At 36.0% G+C, this 26,669-nt stretch overlaps 1 protein-coding gene across 1 annotated transcript in view; it reads right to left on the reverse strand.

The window, feature by feature from the left end:
- RYR2 (ryanodine receptor 2) overlaps nt 1-26,669 on the reverse strand; it is a 375,829-nt gene that overhangs the window by 267,670 nt on the left and 81,490 nt on the right. Inside the window, exon 3 of the mRNA XM_051615046.1 lies at nt 10,556-10,675. Within this exon, the coding sequence (XP_051471006.1) occupies nt 10,556-10,675 (120 nt within the window). The remainder of the gene's footprint in view (nt 1-10,555; nt 10,676-26,669) is intronic.

A 26,669-nucleotide genomic window follows, 5' to 3' on the forward strand; every position in this document is an offset into this window, starting at 1 on the left:
AAATTCAATGCTAATTATTAAATAAACCCCAACTTGAAAGGATCAACGCTGCTACAGATTTTCTAGGCACACATCCAAATAAATAAAACATTTTATGTTTCACTTCATGCTGATCCTGCAAATTCTATCTTATTATGTTAATCTTACATGTATTATGCAAAACTTTGCAGTTCCCTTTTATTCTTAGAGATTATGTTGTATGTGTACCTACCACAACAAGTATTATAACAATCTCTGATATTATCAGTTGTGAGGGTATAATTGCTCTAGAACCTGGAAGGAAACAGCCACCCTTTGATTCTTCCAGATGATCCATAAAGCACTATTTTGCCCCTTTCTGGAAAGCACAGCAGACACCCAACAGGAAAATCTTCCTAATCTCTGAACAGATATATTATAAAACATGCATATTACAAAAATTGTACTTCAAAGTAGGAATCCTATAATCTTTCAGTATCAAGGAAGTAGGGCAAATGAATATGTCTTTTGTGGCTGTAATAACTGACATGGCCTAGTCTGTCTCAGTAGAAATCCTACCTCAGCCTGATAGCCAACAGGACATTTGCAGACATTCTTTTACTGTCAAATTTATATGATAGCCAAAATCTTCACAGTGGAATTATAACATATAAAAATGAAATCCAAATAAGCACAAATACTAACCCTTCCAGGATACCTTACACCAACTCTGATGAGCAATTCATTCACTTTACAATGAATGTGAAACAATATGTCTAAGAGAAGCAAAACCTGCTTATCCATAAGGCAGCAACTATAAAATATAATAATGGACACCAAATGTTAACTTCTAAGGACTTTTGTCAACTATTGCACTTTGCATTTTACACTGCTAAGATCAATAGCCAACATGTGTCACCAGGAAAATTGGTGCCTATCTAATATCGATGGAATGGGAACTGGGAATTTATGCTCTGAGTCACCTCTGATTTGTCCTTAAAGGAAGGAAAGGAGATGGATCATCAGGTCTCTCCTGGGCAACAAAGTTTTGAAGTAGCAAAGCATACACAGACCTCTTCTTAATTTATTACACTATGGAAGCCACCTCTTCTACAGAAATAAACCAGTTCCCAGGAGAATTATGTGGGCAGTTATATGTGTGTGAAACTAAGAGCTTTAATGGAAACTATAGATTCAGCTAATCTCCATGATAAATGAGCTGAAATCTTACACAGTGGGAAAGAATTCTTTTACCATTTTGAATTGTTAAACTGAGACTTTTATATTAATTATATTAATTAATCTGTACACATATTTGTAACTGTATCAGCCAAGAGGGGTCAAATTAATTGTTAGTTTACTACTGACCAAATCACTTATCAAATATGGCACTCAAAGCATATTAAGCTTTATTCTTACAACTAGGCATGTTTCTTACTTTAAAATCAGTCCTCATTGCAATTGTACTTAATTTCTATGGACATTTTTGCATTTTCTAATAACTAATTTATACATGATGAAGAAAAATTCTGTATTACTGGATTTTGCATTTCATTGAATAATGGACACTTCAAATGTGTTTTTGGCAAGTTCATTCACACTTCACGTTGCACTGAGCAGAATATTTTTTTTTCTTTTTCTTTTTTTTTTTTCTTTCTTTTTTTTTTTTCTTTCTAGGGCCTCTGTCCAACCTTCTCATTCAAGTCCTCTGCTGTGCCTGTTTCTTTTTCTTGCACAGCACTCAAAATGTCACAGAGTTTTGGCATTTTCCTTCATACAAAAAAAACTTGTCCCTGCTGTGTCTCTTAATGATCCATACACCCACTGGCCACTTCAAGCATCCTGAACTAATTCACCCTATATTATCTAAAGCCATTTGAATTATGTCTGTTACCTATTTTGATTTACATTTCGCTCTATTATTTACTGCCTTATCACCAGCTGGAAATGTACCATGTGACTAGAATTAGTCAATACTCAGAGAAACACCAAGAAAATGTGAAATTCCTAACTCCTAGCTACACCTTGATACACAGAACATTAGTTACAACCCCTTCTAGCTCACACAACTCACCAACTAGCAAATTGGAGGCAGCACAAAAGTAGACTGCACACACTCACTGCTTTACAAGATCCTTCCACTGAGGCACAGAGAACTTAAAACTCCTTTTGCCATATAAATGGTATTTGAAAAGGCCAAGAAAGACAGAGAGGAAGGAGACCTAAAGCTACTAATCATACTGTGGAAAACCACAGTATTCTTCCCATTCTCCAGCTATTACAAACACGCTGCTTCAGTAAGAAAAAGAGACTAGAGAGGTCACTGTGGCACATGGATCATGTATAAACTGTGTGTCCATCACTCATACCTACAGGTTTTCTAACAGCAAACAGCAATTATTCAAAAATAATTAAACACTCAGGAAAAGCAGCCTGAACTTCGACCTTCTGCATTTAAGTATACAATTTAGGAACATAATCAGCATTGGTAGTTAGATTAATGTTTAGACCTGATGATCTTAAAGGCCTTTTCCAACCTAAGCGATTCTATGATTAAGTTACTAAAAACAACTGCATTTGAGTTTCAGGGACAAAAACATACACCTTCAGCCTCCAAACTATTTTTACTTGCCCAATTTCCTCCTTCCAATCCAGACTAATTTATTAGCTAACACCTTTAATTTAATATTGTAATTACTCTTGTTATGATGGCAAGTTAAACCATGCCCTCTGTTGTGGAAAAAGCACAAATTGTCTTGCTCATTCTTCTTGGGGAAATATCCAGGAGGAAAAGCCTAAAAATCTTGAAAATCACCACCCAAAAGATAAAAGTTTAAAAAATTCTAAAGAAACAACAATTTTTAAAAGTTCTTTGATAATTTTGTTTGTTTCATTTCAGATAAATTGATATTACTTACATCAAAGAAACACGTAGATTTACTCATTAATGGGCCACAATCCTCTGTCGTAATCTCTGAGAGTCCATTGGGCAAGGATTATTCACAGAAGTTTGCTCAGACAGATTTAGATTTAGCCCAACAGTGCTTTAAAAACACTGAGTACAAAGTAACAAAACCATGATTTTAAGTGTTGAGCAGGGCTACATAGCCAGTTTGACACTGATACTCTATACAATGTTTGGCGAAAGGGCTTAAAATGACTATTTGTACTCTCCTGTGTTCTTAGCTTGAAACACACATTGACTAATATGCTTTTTCAGGTTTTCAGATGTGCAGCTCCATGTCAGGCTAATTAAAATTCAAACAACTGCTTCGTAACTACTCTTCAAGCACTAATGAAATATGTTCTGCTATAAGCTCATCAGAGAAAATATTTAAACTGCTGAGCTCTAGAGGACTTAGCAGAATATGCCTTTGTGTAACCCTGTAATGTTCAGTTACCCAGGGTGAGCCTGAAGCTGCTGAGGATGCACTTGCAGTGAGCAGCCCTAGGTTGGAACTTTCATCAGACATGAATGTACAGCACAAAAGAACTCCCACCATAAAATATTATGGCTTTGCTCTATAAATCACTTTAATTATCTTTCAATTACTTCCTTAAGTACATTTTAGTACAGTTAGTTTATATGGTGAATGCAAATAATCTCTTCCCAGTCTTTAACCTCTAGTCCTAAATATACTTAAAGAGTCCCAAGACTTTTATCTAAATGGGGAAAAAATAAAACAAACCAACCACCAAAACCCATCAACTATGCAATTGTGTGAGGGCATTGCTGTGAAGAGAATGTTTGAAATAAAAATAGATAACGCCGTTGTGCAATAATAGCAACTCTCCTTTTTAATAGGAACAGTACTAAAATTGGTGGGTCTCAGAAGCTCAATCATAGAAAACTGGCAGGTTTCCTAAAGCCTGCAGAAAACTCACCAAACCAATTACAGGATTGTACACCATGTATCTCACCTTCTTACATCATAGTGCTTGTGCCACTGCTTTATCTTAGACAAGATTTTCCAGCACAATATCTGCTTCTTCTTTTATTTTAAACTTTTAAAGATGAGAGGTCTAAACAGTTAGTGGGATATATAGTTATAAAGGAAAACTGCTTTACTGGGTCTTCTTCACTTACTCTACACCAGAATTTGAATTCCCACATCTATTCCAGTATAATTAAAACACAAAAAAAAAAAACCTAACACCATCACGTGTTTCTCTAAACATTTGTGGTTTGTTTGTGTGTATTTAACAGACATTTAGATAATGAAGAAAGTTGCAAACAACATATTTGACTGCAGAAATGATAATGCATGTTTTGTTTGTTAAACAGATTATACAGCTTTGGGTATGACTGAATGGCCCATGTTACTAATAATATGAAACAAATAATTGCTGTTAAAAATAAAATGAGTATTTTGAAATTTGCTTTGCACTGGTTATTTGATATCAGACATAATATATGCATACATATCATATATACTACTCTTCCATACAGTGCCAGCACTTGAAGTATTATGATAATCCAATTAATTTCCCTGAACAAGAAAATTATTTTAATTATATCTTTCAGCTTCTGTTGCTTTATTTTCAGGTTACATGTCATGCAGTCTGCTAGCACACTTAGGTATTTAGGATTTTGGTTTGAAGGGGTTTTTTTAAGTGCTTTATTTATAACAGTCTTTAATATTACTAAAATATATTTTGGGAACAAAATTTCCCAAGCATACAATACATTTTAAGTCATAAAATAATACCCCATGTATTCTAAACCACTAATAATAAGTATGTAGAATTATTCCCCACAAACAAAGTAAAACTACTGGTAGATGCATCTAGAGATCTGGCCTGTAGCAATATCATACTTTAAATATTGAATAAGTGGGTGTGACTGAAAAAAACTCTTCCATATTTATGAAGATATATTTTGCTTATAGGAAGAGCTTTTACTTCCATTTTGGCAGTAAATAGTGCCTTATTAAGTTAAAACTCAATGTGTGCTTCTCACAACACTAGAATTGATAACATTTCTGTAAAACAAAAATATGTTCCTGTATGTATTTCAAATTCCAAGTACCTGCTTCAACAGAAGAAACAATATAAACAATGAGAGTAATAAAATTCCAAGATTGCATATAGTATGAATACACTACTTAATCAGTAATGCCTTGCAAAGTATCACACATTTTGTTTACTTTTTAAAAAACTATCTGCATTACAGATGGCAGTACAAACACACTAAGTTGTATATATGCCTACTAATACCACACACGATTTTCAGCTGATATAAAGCCACATTTCTATTGCTGTTTTACATCCATGGAGATCTGACCCAGTGTCTTTTATAGTCTGAATGCTTCACATGCATTTTAAACTATTCACTGTGCATCTTAATAAATATTTCTTCTGGTTTAAGGGACTAAGAGCAAGGATCATGATCCAGCCTGATGGATATGGCTACACATCTGCATTTAGGCTCAGGATTTGTACAAGATTTAAAAGCACTAAGCAGAAATTCTGATATGCATAAATAGTAAAGATAATATTTAAAATTATACAAATTATGTATTACATAAAACCACAAACAAATGTAGTGAAAGCACACTGTGTTCTTCTTTACATTGCTTACATAGAGAAACATTTTACTGGGAAAAAAAATGATTCATTGAGCAAAATCCTGTCTGATCTATGCCTGTGAAGACTTTGTCTACCGATGTCTAAATTATATATTTGAACTAATGTGTAATAAATTTATTACTAACTCTTCATTTAAATTATTCAAATCAATGATCTCAGTAAATATCTGCTAAATCAAGTCTTCTGAACATGAGATTATGTAAGTTTATGTTCCATCTTTGCCATTAAACATGAACATTCACTCTTGGAACATGGCATAAAAGCAATTAAAACATCCACGTGCAGCTGTGAAGCCTTGACAAAGCCCTGGCAGTCTCTTCTGACTTTATAAGAAGGATGCAATTGAAACATAAGCACAGAAAGGAACCAGAACAGAAAAAAAAAAATTAAAAAATAAAAATAAAAAACCCACAACACCACAAAATGCCTACAAACAAAAAACCCCTCAAAACCAACTAAAACAAAAAACCAATAAAAACATACCATATGGTAAATTCCCAGAATCACCCATTGTAAGCACAAGCAAACAACACTGATTTGATTCATCAGTGTGAATCAAGTTTTTTAAAACTTGGTATTCTCTTATGTCAGTAAGTGCTCTGAAAGTATCTACTTGCATCGATACATTAATGGATACCATGTGCTTTTTTATACTTTTAGATTAATGCAACCAAAAACTGAATTCAGCACAGGTACTGTTTCACAGCTGTCAAAGTTTCAAGACTCATTCTCTTGAGTCAAAAAAGATTATTTGCCTTGTCCACTGAGCTCCAGTGTTTGCTGTACAAGACAAAACAAGCTTTCAGATCTTATACTCCAGAAGACAAACAGAGAAAAGACTTTTCCTCCCAGAGGCATGAGTTCAGGCCAGTATAGAGTACAAGCCAGTTCAGAGTACAAGAGTTCAGGCCAGTGTCCCTGCCCATAGCTTAGGCTGATAACCTTATTTAGACATATCTGTATAGAATTTGACTGCTGGCAGGGAAGTTTCTTGTATAAATACTGCAGAATCATACTTGTAATCTTGTGTGACAGGTGATCATCCTCCCCTGTCCTCCCTCCCCTCATTCTCCTCTTCCTTTCCAGCACAGCCACCTATCCAGCTCCTAGTGATTCACATACTTGTTGAATACAGACCCCAAAAAGGCCAAAGATAAACCTCAAGGAATTGGTTATTGGTAGCACAAGAAACAGTGTGTCAGTCTTACTATCATCCTTAATTTTCTATTATCTCACACAACTTTAGTGTCTATGGACCAACAAAGAAAGAAGCAACACTGGTATATGTAGCTCTGGCTCATGGAGAAGACAGTCCCAGCTGACTGGTCGACACCAGTCCAGCTCCTTATATGTACAGCCCTTCCTAGTGTTCCAACTCTGCCCTGCCACAGGAGAAAACTGAGGCTTTGAAAACAAATATGGAAAAAAGTTATCAATGCCCTACTCTCACGTGAAGCCTTTTCTCTCTTTAAAAAGAGAATTATGATAAGCTTTTGGACTATTCTTTCAGCATTTTACATATTATATATAACGTAACTCACAGCTCACTGGAATATTCAAACCATAGGATCACACATTGCACCACCTTCTTAAAAAAATAGAAAAAAAAAAAAATTGGGTGACTTTTTTTATCTTCAAACATCCTTGCTATCCTCCCTCTCAAGCTGAAACTTCTGACAGCTAAGAGGAAAAAAAAATAATTTTAAAATGTTATCAGTCTTTTTTAATTATATAAATCCATTCTTTTGTAATTCAGAGCATCATAGAATTAAAGTATATGAGTTTACTACCTACCATAAAAACAAGAGGATAAAAAACACCTTATGCCATTAGAATAGCAAAGCTTAAGTCTCAGTGTTGCGCTCTGCAGTGGCTCACAAGGGATCAAAACCTTATTTGTGATTTGCCGAGAGCTCAGAATTTTTAATTCTACATCACTGAGCAGTATAGTTCTAAGGAGCTGTTAAAACATAGCTCCAGCTCATTTGCTTTTCAACACTGATTTATTTAGGTCTGAAGAGAAATCACTCAATAGCAGACAGTATCATCTTTTAATGAATGGACTTCCTCATATTAGTAAGCTGTTTAGATACAAAAAGCAACAATATAATTTTCAAATGTAAATAGATCTCACTAGCCATTGAGGTAATTTAACTACTTATATATCTTCTTTTGATAAAAGGGCTGGTTTTCCACAGACAAGTACAGAAAACATCAGTGAAACAAAATTACCTACTGTAAAAAAAAATAAAATATTCCTTTTTCACTTTTTTTTGCTGACACTTAGCCCTTAGCATCTTTTTTTTGCTGAAGAAATAAAGATGTTTCCTATAGATTTCACAAGACCTCCTGGACAAATCAAGGGATGAGATAAGGAAACTAACAATTTTAAACTTTATTTTCAGCATGTGCTCTTTTAGCTTTGCTATTCTTGCTCTTGAAACTTTTTGAATGTTAAAAATTTTGATGGTTTACATATTTTATATTCTTATACATTTGGAATGTGTAACCTATCCCTAGGACAACACCTATTTTGAGATACATCTCTTCCTCTATGAATAACCAAACCAATGCATGAAAACATTAATAAACCTAGAAGTATAGCTGTATTTTGAAATTTAATTGCAAGTCATTTTGTGATAAGATGCATTTTTTCTCAGAAAGAGTCCCATATCAAATGTAATAGCAAAAGTTACCTCTATTTGCTACAATGAAGCCAGCCTCAAGCCTAAAACCAAGTTGTAATGTAGCTTCATATATGAATAAATGGTTTATTTAAAATTCAAACACCTTACAAGATATCCAGAAAAACAATAGATTTGCAGAGCTAAGAAATGCATATTAAAGGGTTTGGTACTTTAGCCTGATTTATCATCATCCATCTTTTGTTAGTATGATGTTTCCTAAATCTGATTTTCTCTTCTGACATTGAGGGAATTTACATAACCCTCCAAAGGAATACCTGTGTTGTAAAATGGAACAAAATAAAATAAAATTCATTAAGCAATTTTCATAATGGGACTGCCAGTGTTGTAATGGAGCAAGTACTAATAGTCAGTAGTCACCAAAGTATTTCATCAATATCTATGTTCAACTTGACTGTTACTTTAATAGTGTGAATTATTCAATGATCCTAGGGCACAGAAGTCCGTGCAAAAAAGCTGTGCTGTTTAATTAGCAGCTGCACCATCATGGGCCACATCTTGAAGGATACTGAAGAAAAGCAGGGGATTGTATCAGGCATCCTCAAGAACACAAGTCCAGGACAACAGCTGAGGTCAATGACTTGTGTTTGGTCTGTCACTGGTGCAGGGATTGGTACCTCATCCTTGTCTGCATTGCAGTGAATCACAATCCCATTCCCAGTGAAAACAGTCTTAAGAACATGGAGGAAAGTTTTTCAACTGGCTCAAGAACTCTGTTGTAACCTCTTTCTAATGATCATATGCTTCTTATAATATTTTCTATGCTCTTCCTGATATAAGGCAATAGTAACATTCTATGGACACAGACATGAGAAAGAAAAATATTTTTATTTACTCTTATTTACAGTCAACTTTGTTTTAAGGATTCGGTAATGGCTCCCTCAGTATTTGTATCTCCAAATTACTTGAAGTAAGTTCATCCTAGAAACTGTCAGCCCTTAAAAATGAAAACAAGGATAAGATGCATGGGTTTTCTTTTGTTTGCTTTTTTCCCCTAAGTTCATGCAGAATGAGCAGAATAAATACTGCTCCACAAAACAGGAAGAAATAGCAGCATTAACAAGCAGCATAAGAATATTTTATGAAATTTACACTGCATTCCCCAAAGACAAGAGTGTCCAAGAGTTTAATATAGTGAGAGAGTGACTGCAGATTTAATATCCAAATGTATTGAATGATAATAAATTTATTAAACAGATTTTTTCTGGCCTTATGGGAAACTAGCAGTGCAACCACTTCCACCCCAGCACATTTTTATTGTTAAAAAGATTCACTTAAAACAGAGTGGCACAATTGAATTCATCAAGATCACTGCTATTATAATGAATCATTAATATCTTAGTGAAAAATTTATTATTATGAATAATACATTTAAAATTATGAGATAAAAAGTGAAGCACTACTCTGCAATGTATCAGAGAGAATCAAAGCAATGTTATGGAAGATGGCAAGATAAAAAACATCATTTTTTGTTCTAAATCTTTCTAGATGTCATTCCAGATGCTCTACCTTTATTGCATTTTCTCATCAAACATTTATACTTTAGCTGAAGGAAAAAAAAAATATCTTAAGCAACATTCTTCCCTTTGTAGAAACAAGATGCCCAAGTTCACCCATTACTTCTGTCACAAAACCAGTTCTGCCTTCAGAAGGCACATTTTTGTCTTCAAAACATATATTTGAGCATATGTGATTGTGAAACAAAACCCCTCCTTTGTAATAAACAGCAAAGCTAATTTTTCAAACTACTGCACTTATCATATATCAGTTATAGCAGGATTAGATAAAAAACTGATTAGATGAAAAATTTTGATTTTGCACTATTTTTGCACTATTTGCATTATTATTCTGCTTGGTTAGGGAATTAGAAGGACAAAGTAATAATAATCTCAACATACATGTCACAGAATAAAAACTTACCACAAATAGAATAATCACTCTCCCATGGGCTTAAAATAACAGTAATCAAATGTGCTTTTGAGTTGCAGTACACAAAAATTGCACTGTGGCTTACTGCAACTGAGTTCAGACAACCAAAGTAAGAGGCACATCACTGAGACGGCCTTTGACAGATAGCTAGCTTTAAAGTGAGCCCAAAACAGAAAGCACAGCATTAGAGTCTAGCCAAAGGACCATGACAAAGGAACAATTAAAACTCCAAAGGAGGATTAAAAATTCCTTATGTTATTGGCAGACTTGATTCATCCATTCTCCTAAACAGATCTGAGTATGGTGCATCAAAGCAAGCAATATTGTAACTATATCCTTGCTTCATTCATGACATTTAAAACATTCTGTGGTACCTTAGAATTTGATGTGGATTCCAAAAAGCATAGTCGGTTGCCAAATCCTTCCGCAGCAAGACACAATTTCTGTTGCTCCTTGTGAACAGTTGCAGTGCATTGCAGAACCACTTCATCATCCTACCAGAAAAAACATAGGACTGCGGTTACACTTCTCACCCAACAAAATCTGAGGAAGCATTTACAAGAACATTGCTAAACTCAGAAACAGTTATCTCTGAACTAGAGCAGAACTGAATCTCAGCATAATTTTTATTCTCAAAGTTGCAAATGTAGGAAAATCAATTGAAATTATAATAATTACACATGTGCTTTTCCTGCTTGCCTGTCCTTGTAACAAAAACCAGTATTTATGAAATACAAATGTTATGGGGTTAAATCCTTGTTGTAATGTAGTTGAAGATCTTGAACCTGAATGAACAGAAGCAGACCCTTCTTTAAATCCCAGTTCTTCAAAGTAACATAACCATAGTCTGGAGAATCCCTTTACAGAAATACAGTTTAAGTTAAAAACAAAATAAACTTCATGTTCATTAGTTTATTTTCTAGCAAAGGTTTTCTGTTTCAGAACAGAAAACATAGTATCACACTGTGCATTCATTTATGAAGCCAAAATAGTTTCCAAAAATAAATTTTATATTAATTATTATGAAGAGGTATTATTTAACACTGTATATAATAATACAACAGTAACACTATAGAATGAAGCATAGAAGCAGATCAGGGTGAGACTACAAAAACGCATGCATTGAGGCAGGCACGTTAACCAAAAAAGTTGTTCTTACAGGCAGCTTTTTACATAGGGACATTGAGAAAAGTTAATTAATTCAATAAATGCCTAAATTCAAACTGAACTGAGCAATTTGAAGTCACTTGTAAACACCTATCCTGAATAAAGCTAGCCTTTGGTTTAATTTACTTCACTCTAGTAATTAAACTAAATGTAATGAAAAGAACATGAGATTAAACAGAGTTTAATCAGATACTTTAAAAATTAATTCCTGATACCATTTCTTCATTGTCCCCATATACCAAAACCTAGCCCTAAGTAGAGGTAAACCAATATTCCTTTTATGCAAGGAATAGTGCCCAAGCTGCAGGTCGCTTATGATCCAGAGTCAATTGTGGAGGCAAAACGACTTAACTGCTTTCAGCCAGACATTAGATCCAGAAAACATATGTGTACATGTACGTGCAGTTCACTATATAAAATTGTCATTAATAAAGAAAAATCCCTATAGGCCAAAATCAAAGATTTAGAAGACCAAATATGCAGAGCTAAGAGCTCTGCCATGTACTCTTTGTAAAAGTAGCATCTATTAAAAAACAGAGTGTTTTTTTTGTGGGGCTTTCAGAGGCGGAGCATTGTTTGTTTTTATTTAATTTAAATATTAAATTAGTACTTCCTAATCTTAATTATACTTGATTCAAATAAAGGGTTATTTTCAGGTTAAAAATATTGATGTTAGATTGCAGCTATATAAACCCATTCTCCTTTCTCCTTATCACTGTAGCCCTTCTTCCCAAATAACTGCATCAGCAGAATAGAAACTCCAGCAAGTCTTTTACCGTGAAATATCGTGCTAGGATTCTCTTCAAACAGGGTCACTAGAGAAGATGTCAATGCTGTACCTCCATAGCCACGGGCAAACAACATAGTAACGCTACTTTCTTCTGAAACGAGCAGCCAATTTAATTTTATCCTACACCATTCTCTACAATTGCACATTGGGCTTTTAGAGAAAGTCTGAAAAGTGTTCTACATGGCCCGCCTACAAAAGTTACTCTATGTCAACAGCAGCAAAAAAAATAAGTTGGTTTGAGGCAAGTCCCTGACATACTTCTTTTTAGCTAATGATCAAATGCATTATATCCTTCCCTCCAAACCACTTGTGCACAATCACCAAGCACATGTATAACGTAGATGCCGACTGATGCAGGATTAAGAACAGGAATATAGCAACTGCTAAATTTCCTGACATGCAAGCTTTCTCAATTTATTTTGCAAACATTTTCTCTTCTTTTGCCGTACAGTGTACAGAATACATGGCTTATTTTGTCAAATGCATAGCTCACAAATAAAGACTTATTTCTTAAGCAATGCTTACAAATTAATGACAAAGTCAATCACCCTCCCATGTCCTACTCAGAAGTGAATTCCTGGGTTGACAGGACATGCTCACTGAAACAGCAAAGCAAATCAAAACTCCACATTGCTACATTGCCTTTGTATTGTGTGTAGATGTTTATAACAAATGTTCTCTTAATGCAGGAGGCAGAGTAACAGTGCTGTGAAATTTCTCATTCTAGTCCAGGTGGGGTTGATGAAATTGGCACAGAAAGTGTAAGAAATGTGCAATGTGTCAGATCAAGTGAAAGGTGATTACAGATAATCATGTGTTAAATACACTCAGCTCTAATTATTTTGCATTTCTGTGCACATCATTAGAGAAGAATCTAATATAAACTCTACCCTGGATTCAGTCTTTCAACATGTACTGACTACGCATTCAGAAGATTCCTATAAATATGCAATTGGATTGTTTTGCAGAATTATATTGGGATACGTAATTCCATTCCATTTCTTTAGAGAAGCTTGGTAAGTGGGTAAGTATCTCAGCCCTATCTTTCCAAATGTCTTTTCAAATCCACAAATGATACCCAGTTCCATTACCAGGAGAGCAAAAAAACTGCATAATTTCCTATTAAAGAGAAATATTTTTCAAAAATTCTTAAATCTTAAATTATGAGATGTCTCAAACTGGCTCCTTTCTTCTTATTACCTTCTGAGCATTTTCACATCCATACATTACACAGATGAGGTTTTAGATCATCAAATTTTTTTCTGTCACTGTCAGGTTAGACCTGCAATCACTTCAGTATATACTTGATCTAATTAAAATATATCTTAAAAACTAGTATCTGTATTCTGCCATAACTAACAAAAGTACTTGATTTAAACTTCATCTTCAAAACAACCACAACAGACAGGTTACAAAGAATATAGTATAGTCTTGAAACAACTCCAACACAGTTTGGAAGAAAGGGCAACCGCACAGATCTAAAATTCTTCCAGACATTTCCACTGCTAGATCTTTCTGTTGTTCTTGTTTTGCTGAATAATCAGCACATGGATATACATCTGCCAGTTTCCTCTGTGGAAATTGAAAAATTTCAGTATTTCCATCCCAATTCATTCTCATTATAGCAGCCTTCATTAGTAAGCTCAAAGATGATGCCTTGACTTCTATTTTTCCAGTTTTTGGATACAGAAAAAAGGTGTCAAAACAGTAAGGGAAAATAGGTGCCAATAACAACACAAGTTCTGTGCACACAGTGGTGCTGCAGCTTATTATCAAATGCAGAAGGCAAGTAGTCAGCGTAATAACAATGGAGCATGGTTTCAGATATATCTGCACTTTCTTCAAGTAAGTGATTCCAACCTCAGAAGCTGTCCGTTTAGTTTAAGTACTTTAATGGCTGGTTCTTCCATCCTTTCTCATTCATCCTTCAGTTCCCAGTCTTATCTGCTTCACAAAACTCTTGGGAATTTCAAGTATGGTTATTTCCATCCCACAAATGGGGAGGTAAGGATCAAAGATGATCCTTCCTACCTACAGTAACAGTACGCCTACAGGGTAGCAGAAATGTACTCACATTGCTAAACTGATAACCTGAGTCAGAAACCTCCTTCCCAAGTTTGTAAATTAACTCACTGAAGGCAAAGTGCAGCTAAAGCTAATGTTACCTGCCACACACAATGCTTTAAGAATTAATCCCTGTGTTAGCCAGTAAGTACACCAGTACATAGTTTTAAAGATACTGTATCTTAAAAAAAAAAAAAAAAAAAAAACCAAAACATTCTCCTTTGTGTTATGCCAGTTATCTGCACTGACTGAAATAGCACAAGCTTTTAACAAGCACACTACTCCAGTTATTCCGATTCTTAAAGAGGCATTCTGAAAAAAAATAGGTAGATGTTACCTATGCCACAAAGCCCTATTTTTTAAACATCCAGTTTTCAAAAGCAAGGATAGTTATTGAACAAAAAGCAGCACACAGCAGGTTCTTAATCACAGCTATTCATTATGGGCTACTTCGCTATTTCATAAAGTCTTTATACTCACAGAAATGAAATAGGTAATAAAATAATTTAGCAGAGGATCCAGTAACTAAAAAAACCCAACCAACACACACACACACAAAAAAAACTAACAAAAAAACACACACCTTTAACAGCACTATAACAGTTCCTGCAGATCAAAATTACTCCAAAAATCAAAATGCTGCCAGCAACAGCCATAAACAGGCAAATTGCATGCTTGGAGCTGCATTGCAGACAACCAGATTAATCAGGGAAGAGTATGGGTTTGCTGTTAAGGTACAATATTAAAACAGCAAGTTCTCAAACCTCCACAATAGCACTTACTTTAATCTACAGTGATTATTTGACTTTCCCTTGAAATCCATTCGAATCCCCAAAGATTACATGAAATACATATTCCTAAGATTACACAAAACACATATTACCCAGTCAAGAAAAAGGCATGTTTCTCATGCAAAGATGTGGGCCTGCTATGTTCTGACATGAATGTTCTGACTAGGTATATTTTCCCAAGATCAGTAATTTCAAGTTATGACTGAACAAAACACATATATATAAATATCTACATACACACAAACATACATATGTTTCCTTGTAATAGACAGTGTTACTCTGTCCTGTTAAACCCTGAAAACTGATACCTCCTGTGTGAAGTCAGTTTTGACTAGACCTTAACCTTCTCAATATGTTAATTCTATTAAAGGACTACAACTGGCTAGCTGAATCGTCACAGGTAGGCATCATCTACAGTGCTATAGCTGTTAGCACCTCCTCAATACGGACATAGCTGTGATTTTTAGGGTGGAATACTTTCATCTTGGCATTTTCTGGAAATCTGCTATTTGGTAGTTTGTTTGGGTTTTTTAATATTCTTTGTGGGTTGGGTTTTTTTGTTGGTTTGGGTTTTGTTTTGTTTGTTGCTTTTTTGTTGTGTTATTTTTTTTTAATCTGCACATTGTAGTTCCTTAAACTTTTAATAATTACATATACTTTTAAAACTTATGAATTCATATCTGGCACTGATTTAGCAGGGAGTCAAAGGAAAGAACATGATTGAATAATTACTTTATTTGCATTATTTGAGAAAACAAAACATAATTTTCAACTGTACATCTACCCCTGTTTCACATTCTAGGCCATTATTACCTCCAATTCTTTTATTTTCACTGCTAGGAAAGCACAATACTGGAGCCTCTAGTATTGCTGAAAATCTCTGCAGGAAAAGTTGATGATAAATAAAGTAGCAATACACTATGAATAATACATTTACTTAGAAACACTATGTACTTCAACCAAAACCTCCTTCAACTCATTCTGTCATGACCTTGACATTTACATTTTTCTTCCATTTCCAGACAAAAACAGGCAACATTTTTCAGGTATTTTTCTTTTTATATTTTATACTTTACTCCTTTGCAGGTAATGCAGCAAATAAAACTTGAACTATTTCTAATTTAAATAGTTTGCTCTATTCTTCCTAATCTGACCCATTATACATAATTACCTCCCTTAAAGATGTGATGCTGACTCAGTGTTTCTACTGCTCCACGACAGAATACTAATTCTGAAACTGTATACAGAACACAGAATGCCACACTTGCCAAATTAAGCATTGAAAGATTCAAACTCGTAAGTTATGCTTGTACATTCAAACTCACTTCTACTGCTGTTTTAAACAGCAAGTACTGCAGTTAGTGGAATGTTTCCATCAACTTCCAGATGCTATAAATCAGGATCTCAGCATAGATTTTAATAGCTCAATCTTTAACAGCTTCCTCAGACTCCACATATGCACAGTTCTGCTTCACTGCATCCCATTTACTGTTCAGCTGTGCAATTGAACTGTGCGATGAGTACAGATGCCACACATAAAAGTCGATTTACAAATACAAATATAGGCTGTACACACTGCTTTCTGCCTAAGGAAACTGTGGAACACACCTTGACTTATAAAAGTTACTTCAGTTTCCCTTTGTCTTGCTAAGCACTAGATTAAAGTGTAGAATAAAAGTTTGTGAGTCCTATGGGCCTTCAAGAGCAAGACTTCTCCAGTTACTGGCAACCATATTCTAATAAGAGCCACAAATCACAGAACTGTTCTGGTTGGAAAAGACCTTTAAGATAAGAGTCCAACCATCAACCCAACTCTATTGACTACAGCACTAAATGATATACCGCCACATCTAAATATCTTTTAAACACCCCCAAAGACAGTTATTCAACAATCAACACCCTGGGCAGGTAGTAAACATGAGGTGCTTAATTTTAATGCCAAGCATCTGAATAACACACACCAACCAGGCACCTGAGACAACTTTAAGTGTTGACAGAAGCTCTAATACTAACTACCCCAGACTCTCTGTGCTTTGGAAGAAAGTAAAAAGCAACAATGCAGAAGTCAAGTAACAAATTAAGCTGGTTTTCGTTCTTTAAATCCTTGCTGACAACAGAAACCCTGACACATAGGATTCATTAAACACCACATACATAACATGCAAGAACTATGATCAGCAACAATTAAATAGATTTTGAACAATCCTATGGAAGATACCAACCATACAAATGATCAGTGCAACATTATTTACTGTAACTGCAAACTCTATTCTTGACTGATCAACCAGTGTTTTCAACAAACTACCAGGCTCTGTTTTGAAATACCACCTTATTAGGAAGGAGATTATAGAGCTTTGTCTGAACACAAAGAAAGCCTGTGAATGAGGTAAGAAAAGGGCCCAAGCTTCTGGTTTATGTATATGAGCCCGAACCACGGCTCCTTGGTAATCTTTTTGGTAACAGATGACCAATCACCATAATAGTGAAAATAATAACTGTAATCAGTTGGCTGGGAAGAGTTAGGACTCAGACTTTCTTAAGGGAGAGAAACCCTTAGGAACTGGAAATAATCTTAGCAAAATGCGCTTCTTTTAGGCAGGGACACAGGACAAAAAGCATAAAGAGACAATGGTGCTGTAAAGAATGATCTGCTAGTTATGGCAAATAAAATTCTGACCATGAGTCAACAGCACCAGGCAGGTGTATAGGAGCCAAAAAGACAAAAAGCTGGGTTAATCAGGAAGGAAGTGCACATTACTACAGGAGTAGAGATTATCTTTTTTATACTCAACACTGATAAAACTTCATCTAGAGTTAAATGGCCATTTTTACCCTTTGCCCTTTGTTTCAAAAAGAGAAAAGACAGAGAGCAATAAGATTATGATACCTGGGGGGGGCGGGAACAAAACAAAAAAAAAACACAGAAAAACTATTGGGAGAAAGTCTGCTTAAATTGTGGGGAAATATGGCAAAAATTTCAAGTATGTAAAAGGTTGTCAGTAAAACATGGCATGGAGGACAAGTAATATTGTTCCTCATTGCATTAGGTAAATCACTATTACACAGTTGGGAAAAGATTTTTCTGAGTACAGGTGTGCATTTTCAGGGATCAGTTTAGAAACTTCAACATTATGAAACTGCTCAGGAAAACCCCCATCAGGAAGATTTATGCATAGCTGAACTTGCCTTAGGATGAGAAAGAAGAGAGATTACTTCTCTGGTCACATGATTCTAAATAGTCCAGACACATTTTACTGGACATGTTTTAGTTTTATCCTGCAGGAGGAGTAATTTTGTAAGAATTCAACATTATTCCAATGGAATCATCCTTCAAGAAAGAAAAGGCCATGCAGGACAGATGGAATTCCAGAGGAACAAACTAGCTGGTAGTTCTTGATACAGTACTATGAAGCAGGCTGCTGATACAATAATCATGTTATCTCCTCCTCTTTCCCCAAAAAGCTCTTATTTAGTCATCAAAATAATTTGCAAGATTACAGCAAAATGATGGTGATCTGCAGCACTATAGACACATGGCAATAAAAAAAAAAATTAATAACCCATGTTGAGTCATGTAGATTTATATTCAGCACATCTCAAAAAAAAGCCATCACTAAAGAGTAATGATACAAAGAGCCTGCCAGAAAGCAGTCAATATACACAAGGCAAAAAACTTGTCATGCCCCACTTGAATAGAGTGATGCTATATGGCAGAGCAGAGTTTATCTAGGACTTGCTCATCTAGACCAAGCAGAGCATCTCAGGCACAGTGCACGTCCCAGTCTATGCGTTCCACAGACCCCAGAGGGAAATAAACCATGCGAGAAAAAAGCAACAAACAAATCTCAATGAGTGGCTCCAGCAAACCCAGGTAACAAGAGCACCTTCTGTGCTTTGTCAAGCACTTAATGGAAAAACCAATGTACTACTGAGTTTGATCTGCCTGGGCACCGCAGTGATCTCGTAGGTGTCTGTACCCTTCAATTGCATATGCTAACCACCTCCTCAAATAGACAACTCACTTGTGATACGAAACATGCACACAACACTGAAAAAAGACGTACTGTTTAAGTACAATCTCAAAGCTTCCTCTTCTGGCTTTTTATTCCACTAAGTCAGCATGAAAGAATGTCAAATTTGGTTTCAGCACTCAATGGCCCTGCATACACATGTGCTAATATGCTCTTGATTGAGTTTTACTTAAAATAAGTCTGCAAATGAATGTATTTCCAATTGAGATGACTCATTATTTCTCACCAATTAGCTTCTGTGGTCCTACAATCCTAAAAAATGCCAAGTTCAGCTATCAGTGTCTAATAATAAATCTATCTGTCTGTAACCATAGCTAGTAATGGCTAATTCTGCATCTGCCACAGTTGACAGAGGAGCGGTGAACATCTGCAATAAAATATGAATACCAGATCAAACAGAAATCAGCTAGGGGGCTGATTTCAGCTTCTTAACAGCCCCAGAATGTCAAATTTATCTCTGATGATCACTTATTTTAGGAATTTAATAAGTATTCTATTGCATTATACCCTCACTCACTAGTTCCAGGTTATGTCTCTTCTGCAATCAAAGGTGTGATTACAGCACGGAACATATCTATGCTATGTTTGATCTTGCTGGTGTGAGTAACAGTACCAGTAAAGACAGAGGTCAGAGCATAGTGTAAAAGATGTCCACAAGATTCTGCAGGTGAACACAAGATTATATCTGTAATCTGAGTCAGGCAGTTAACAAACTACCTTTAAACAAAAGCCAAGTACCTTATAACCCCACCCCATAATCAGTCCAAACTAATAAATCCAGTACCTGAAAATGCTGTATCTGAAATTAATCACTGAGGAGTCTGAGTTTTACAACACTTTTCTGAGAAAGAGTTCATTAATCAGCTGGAGAACAGAAGCACCTATTAAAACAAATAATTTGTTCAAGGTCACACAATAACTAGACTCAAACTGAACACATTCCTTTTCCTGTGCTCCTCCTACCCCACTAAAGGTTCCACAGAGCAAGAAGGAACTGACAGTGTACCTCTCTCATTGTCAAAGCCCTCTCACTCCAACTCAGACTGTGAATACCTCCCCTCTTCATCATCCCTTTTACAAAAGAGTGAGTGAGAAAAGTCAGCAGCCCTCAGTCTTGTATCTTGTGAGCAGATTCAGGAAGCTAAGACAGTAATACAACCATCTGCTTGAGTTTGCACGTTCAATCCTAGATTACTTTTTCTGCCCTTAATCTTTTTTCAGCAGTATTTCTTGAATCGTTCTACTTCAGCACTCTGCCAGACTGATACTTCACAGCTGCCCAATCGATCATGCAACCTTTCCTACCTAATTCCCAAAGACTCACCTGCCACTGTCTGTTTGGGTTTTTTTATTATTTTTGGAGCAAGGTTAAAGATTCATTCTAATCTTCATCTGTTTCAGCCACGTAATACTGTTTCAATATATTTCTCCCTGCTTTTATTCTGAAGCTGCTCTAATTTATGAGATTCACCCTTTCACTTAACACATTTCCTATGCGATCCTTTCTTATCACCATGAGAAGTCTACCATCTTTCTGAATTCTTTCTCCTTTGACTAGTTCCATTTTGAAAAATTCTCTCAGACTGCTGTTTACAACTTCTGGGCATCTTTCATTTATGATTCATTCTTTCCTGCAGACCATTAATTAAATTATTAAGATGAGATGTGATATCTTCCCATGAACAACTGCAAAAGAGCTCTTACCAATGTTCAATTTCTACCCAACTTAACACACCACAAAAGCACCATGCTATAGCTGAAGCTGTATAATATTATGAAACCCCAAGCAATCATAACACGGAAACCCCAGATCCTAGACACCTTCACTATGTAAGCAAGTATAAAGGAGATTTTCAGCCTCCCATTAGAAAGACTGGTCATCCCTTCAAAAAAAGGACCAAATCCAATCTATCACACTGTCTCCAAGCAGTGCTGCTGTTCTTTGTTTATCTCTTCTTAACCTGCCCCAACATACCTATTTATCAAAATATCAATGTACAAAATAAAGTCTTAAAACACTAAACTGCGAACTTTATGTCACCTTTATAATAACTACAGTACCTAGAGATCAGGAAATAATGGAATTCTACAGAGTGCAGTTGAGGCAAAGAACACTAAATTGAGAGAAGTAGCAGACGTATCTTGTTCCCAGACCTCCCAACAAACTTGTATAATTTATTAGTCAAGTTATTCCCCTGTGCTTAAGGCCTTTTCCACCCATTTTTGACTGTAGTTATTTAGATGCTAAATTTTGCCAGGCAAGACTATTTCAAATTTAGTTTTAAGATAAATCATACCATTAATAAGTGCAAGATTACATACATGCTGTAACAGCGAAGAAGTAAAAGGTCGTAGATGACATGAAATATGTGGTTTGGTGAGTTTTGTTTGTTTGTTTACACATTAAGAGTGATTAAGCAGCAGGTACAGACCATGTCAGGAGAACTTTACCTGCAGTGCCCTAGGAATGGGCAGCAATGAATAGGTCAGGTACTTGGTTCAACCAACTGCCTGTGGCCTGAGATACCCTTCCTCTGCTCAGCAGAAATATCATCAGGTTCAAACAGTAGTCGTATTTTGCAAAAACATAATATCGGAAACTTCTCTTCAAGAACTATAGAAGAGAAAAAGAAGTGGCAGGGTGAATGGGGACTGAGATATTCAGAGAGCAATGATTATCAATGTTGACCACTCCCAGAAATCAGAGCAAGCTAAAGCAGTAGAACAGCATGTACAGACCATCACTGTGCCCAGAATATGAAACATATTTTATAGCTTGATTTTTTAAATTTCTTATCTATCCATCTCTAAAAAAAAAATCTCTGGATGTCCAGACATCTCTTGGGAAAGAAATCCTCTCAGTCATGTTTTCTGTTATTTCCTCACTTTTCTAACCCCACCATTCTCCCATGATGATCTGTCCTGTCCATTTCACATAATACTTTACACTCTCTTCATTCTTCTCCTTATAAGCTTTCTTCCATTTACCATATCTCCTGGTTTCAGCCCTTGATTCTCTATCATATGAACCTCTGCTATAATTCCCTCTTCCAGCTCTGACACTGTTAACACTGTACCCAGACAAGTCCAGTCGCCATCTCTTCCTGTATCTCTCTGCCTTCCTCTTACACTCACTACCTGCTCTCAGCTCTTCTCCTTAGCCACTAGAATAACCTTTGAAAAGGCCTCAGCATATGCCTTCCTAGCAAGATGCATTACTTACCTTTCTCCTTCCCCTCTGCTTAGTGAGACCAAGTACTTATGCCAACTGAAACTGAGCTCACTACCTCACAATGGGTTAAGGGAACAGTCCTTGAGGAAACAGCATTCTGGCTGAACAGCTGCAATGGAGCACTTGGGACTAACAAGTAACAGCCTTTACAGAGAAAAAACTTTGACACACTTTCTCACTTTGAAAAGCCTCTCTGATCTCCCTTATACTTCAGTTCTAATGATGCAAATACTCAGCCACACTGAGAAGCAGGAAGAAAGGAAGTGTGGTAGCCCTTTTCCATGTACTCAGGGGTATGGGGAAAGAGACATCTGATGACTTTGCAAGGGTATCTTAAAATAAAAACAAAACACACAAGCCCACAGCATTCAAGAAAGAAAAAGAAAGCAAAGAAAAAGATTGAGTCATTTCCCATCAAGCTGCAGTACCAGACTTTAGTGTACTAAAGAAAGTCAAAATACCACAAAGAAGATGAGGAAGTGACCTGATCTTGATTACATGCAAGAATAAACAATTATATCTAGCACACTGCATCTTAAACACACTGTGTGACAAAACCAATATTATTTCTATTTCTGGGGGAGGTGTTCTACCCATACTACCAGCTGCCAGTCAAGGCAGCAGCGCTGGGACTGCCAAGGATGTTTTAAACCTCAGCTAATCCTGGGGAGGTTGAGACAGTCATTTTTTTGTTGCCAGACAATTTCAGTCCTAGTAATAATACTCAGCTGTACAAGAAAAGTGTTATGAAGAAAACATTCGTCAAGCCACAGATTGCACTGACAATTTTTTTATTTATTTTTTTTTCCCTTCAGTAAGCTTTCTCTTAACTAATAACAGAGTATTCCAACTAAGACTGATAACAGTGGAATGTTTTTCTAAGTGCTGGTTCTTCAAGGTCACATCTTTACTCTGCCAGCTCAGACACTACGGGGAGATCTATGACCCCCCCGTAGGAGGCTCAATTAGACAGTCAGGAAAACTGGCCAGAGATATTCCATTCCATATATCTACATAAGCTCAGAGGAAGGTCAGAGATCACAGAAGACAACTTCCTTCCTTTTTTTCTTCTTCTCTTCTATCCATGGCCAGTGTCCAGGGTGGACTCCATCCATCCATCACCATCGACCCCCAGGCTTGAGCTCTCCTGACCCTCATCACTCTGTGCTCTCTCCAGCAGCTCTGGGATTTTTTGGGACTGTTCACAGCTAAGGAGATGCTGTGGGAGTGGGGGGAGGCGAGAGGCTTTTGCACATATCTGAACATATTTATATATAATTGTATATATTTTCTTTTATCATTAGTGTTTAGTTAAAGCTGTGTAGTTTAGTTTTCAATCCAGCCAAGTCTCTCTCTTTTTCTCTCTCTCCTTCACTACCTGGGTGGGAGGGGGAGGGGATCAAGAGCATTGTTGTCAAACAGTGACACATAAACATAGCAAATTCTCCAATTAAATACTGATGTTGCTTTTGGTTCATCCTAAAGCCCATCCTAAAACTGTCTATAAACACCAATCCAATTGCCATTTCAAAACAGAAAACACCTGGATTGATCTCACTGCATCAGATGTGTTCCTCTCTCCAAAATAAGACATCTGCTCATGCTTACCATCCATGCAAGAAAACACCAAATCTTGATGTCTCCAGCAATGTCAGAGCAGGCAATGCCATGAATCTCTTTGGCTTATAACTTGTATATCAGGCTTGGATCTCCCACTTGCTCCTCAGCTATCCCAGCTGACACTCAGTCCTGACACTCTCTCAGTAGCATCTCTCTACCACTACAATTTTTTTCTGCATCATTTTCTCCAAGCTTTTCCTTCTTCACATCTTAATTATCAAACCACTCACTTCACTTGCAATACCTTCTCCAACTCCTGTCTTGTTAAAACGCAAATGTAAGAACAATTTTCCTAAACTTTTGCTTTGAGCCTATTGCAGTCTTCCTCAGTGCCTTCTTGCTTTTCCTCATACTTCCCCAGACATTGCAAGTATCATTTACTTCCCCTTGCTCATGGAGCAGAGACAGAAGAGATTTGCCTAGCTGTTTGCTCCATGCACAAGCAAGTGACCCAGAGGGGCCAGACATGGTCAACAGGCAACCCTGCCACGCAGGTTCACCAGAGCTGTCAAATCCTCACCTAAACTGGCCACACAGCTGCTCAGTGTGTACCACTGGAGATATGCCCCAACTGGTAGTTCCTTGTCTAGCAACAGTAACATACTTAGGAACAGAGAGACCAAAGGAAGACTTCATATTATGTATATTCTAACTCCTACTAATTAGAGATGGTCACGAAATGTAGTACCTGGTTAGAAAGGAAAATTATTAAGGCAGTGGGGGCTCTAAGAAGGGCTGAACAGTAAGTTATAAGAAAAGCACTGTTACATTCAAGGAAAGCGAATGTAATTTCATACTTTATTGCCCTCATGTAATTTTTAGGAAAACTCCATACAGATCTAAAATCCCTTGTAGCAAAGCTTTATCTGTTACTGATATCTTTAACATTTATTTTAAACATTTTATATTAAAAAGCAAATATAAATGCCTAATTCCTATGTAACATGAGTAGTTTACATGCAAATATAGCACAAGCATTTTATTTTGTTATTGCTGGTTGCTGCCTAAGGAGCTTTTACAGTTCAGAACGTTTATATTAATTTTATAAGAGTATTTAAGCAATCTTCCTGGCAAAGCCAGAAAACCAGCTACTTCTCCAAAAACAATTATGCACAAGTGAGATGCCTTTTGGGGGGGATTAAGATTCTTAAGAAACATGCAAGTTTTAAATAGATATTTGAATGTGAAAGTAAATATTTACATGAAAGAGGACGGTTTGTGCTTATGTGAGCATTCCTATTAACCCTCTAACTAAACATGAACAAGCAGATCCAAAAATGGAAAAAAAAAAAAACCAACAAACCTCTAATACTCTAATTTGCTGATGTTATTTTGGTAGTCCTTTCCACACAAACATAGTTATCACTTTCTTGCACACACATTAGCAGCACGCATTCAGAAGTGGAAGATAATTCTTGAACAGTCATTAAAGATTGTGGGCCAATAAAAGAGTACATGCTATCAGTATTTAAACCTAGGCAAGCCCTCAGATGTTTCTAAAGGGCGCAGGAGGAAGTTACACAAGTGCTACGCCTGTAGCTGGCAGCTTCAGAGATGTGTCTTGCTCCAGATCCTTCTTTCATCTCAGATTGCTTCTCTTATCTCTCCAAAGCAGTGAGCATGGGCAAGTGCACAGGCAGGAGGAAGAAGCAAAGAGCTGCAAAGCGCCAGCAACTGCGCTTGGGAAGATCCTGCAGCTTCCTCACCAAGTGTGAAAGATTGGCTACCAAAGTACCACCTAACCAACATGGTGGGATATTGAAATCTTGTTACAATTAATTACTCCCATTCAGAAACAAAGTAACCACTTTGGCTAGGTATTCTTAGAAAGGGAGAAAAAGACACAGAATAGATTTAATTTTCATTTAACCAGTGTTTGTTACTTTCCCTGTCTTTAGAGTGGCTTGGAAGGGAAGGGATGATTGGTTTGTTCTGTATAGCTTTTTGCCTGATTAGGTTGGTTTTCTGGATAACTGGCTAAATGCTATGTCTGATCTCATTCAATTTACTTATGATCATATTTTCCTATTTTTAGCAAGTTAATGTTCCAAGGTTAAATTATAGATTCTTCACCTATTGTTACGCAAAATTCCTTTACACATGTATAAATAATGAAAAACAAAAAACAAACAAAACAAAAAAACACACAAAAAAACCCCAAACAAACAAACAAAAACAGAAAACAACCTTATGGTTTATTCTGAAAATAAGTTTGTCTTATCTACGGCTGAATCTCATAGCCAGAAGCTCTCAAAAGGGTAATAACCACAAAATCTTCTCTATAGACTACAAAAAAGTAACCATAAAACAATAACTTTCTTCATTGTAGGGCAAGAAGAGTGTTTTTCTTTTCTTCTTTTCAGTAATCACATTGTTGAGCTAATTTTTAATCCTAGAGTTCCCTAAAAAAGGTTTACAAAATTCCATGGAAGTCAATTAATTTGGAGTAAATTTTCCTGCAGGTCTTTAAGATAAAACAATATTAAAATCTGATCTATCATTCTTTGTTTTTGAAATCTGCATATACTTAAAAAACATTTGCCCTTCAAAAATCTATACATCATTTTCTGTCTTGCATAAAAGGTATAATTCTTAATGGAAATAAGAACTTTTGATATTAAAAAAAAATCCTTTGAGCAGAATCCCTTTTGGGGGAAAATATGTCTTCACTGATCTTATCAATGAGCTTTGATATTCTTACAGCTATAAAATTGACCTCCACTTAAAAGAAAAAAAGAAAAAAATATTTCCATCTTGTTCTCAAGAACTAGTGATGACTCATTTTTGCCTCAC

The sequence above is a fragment of the Apus apus genome, chromosome 3, assembly GCF_020740795.1.
Source record: "Apus apus isolate bApuApu2 chromosome 3, bApuApu2.pri.cur, whole genome shotgun sequence".
NCBI classification, from domain to species: domain Eukaryota; kingdom Metazoa; phylum Chordata; class Aves; order Apodiformes; family Apodidae; genus Apus; species Apus apus.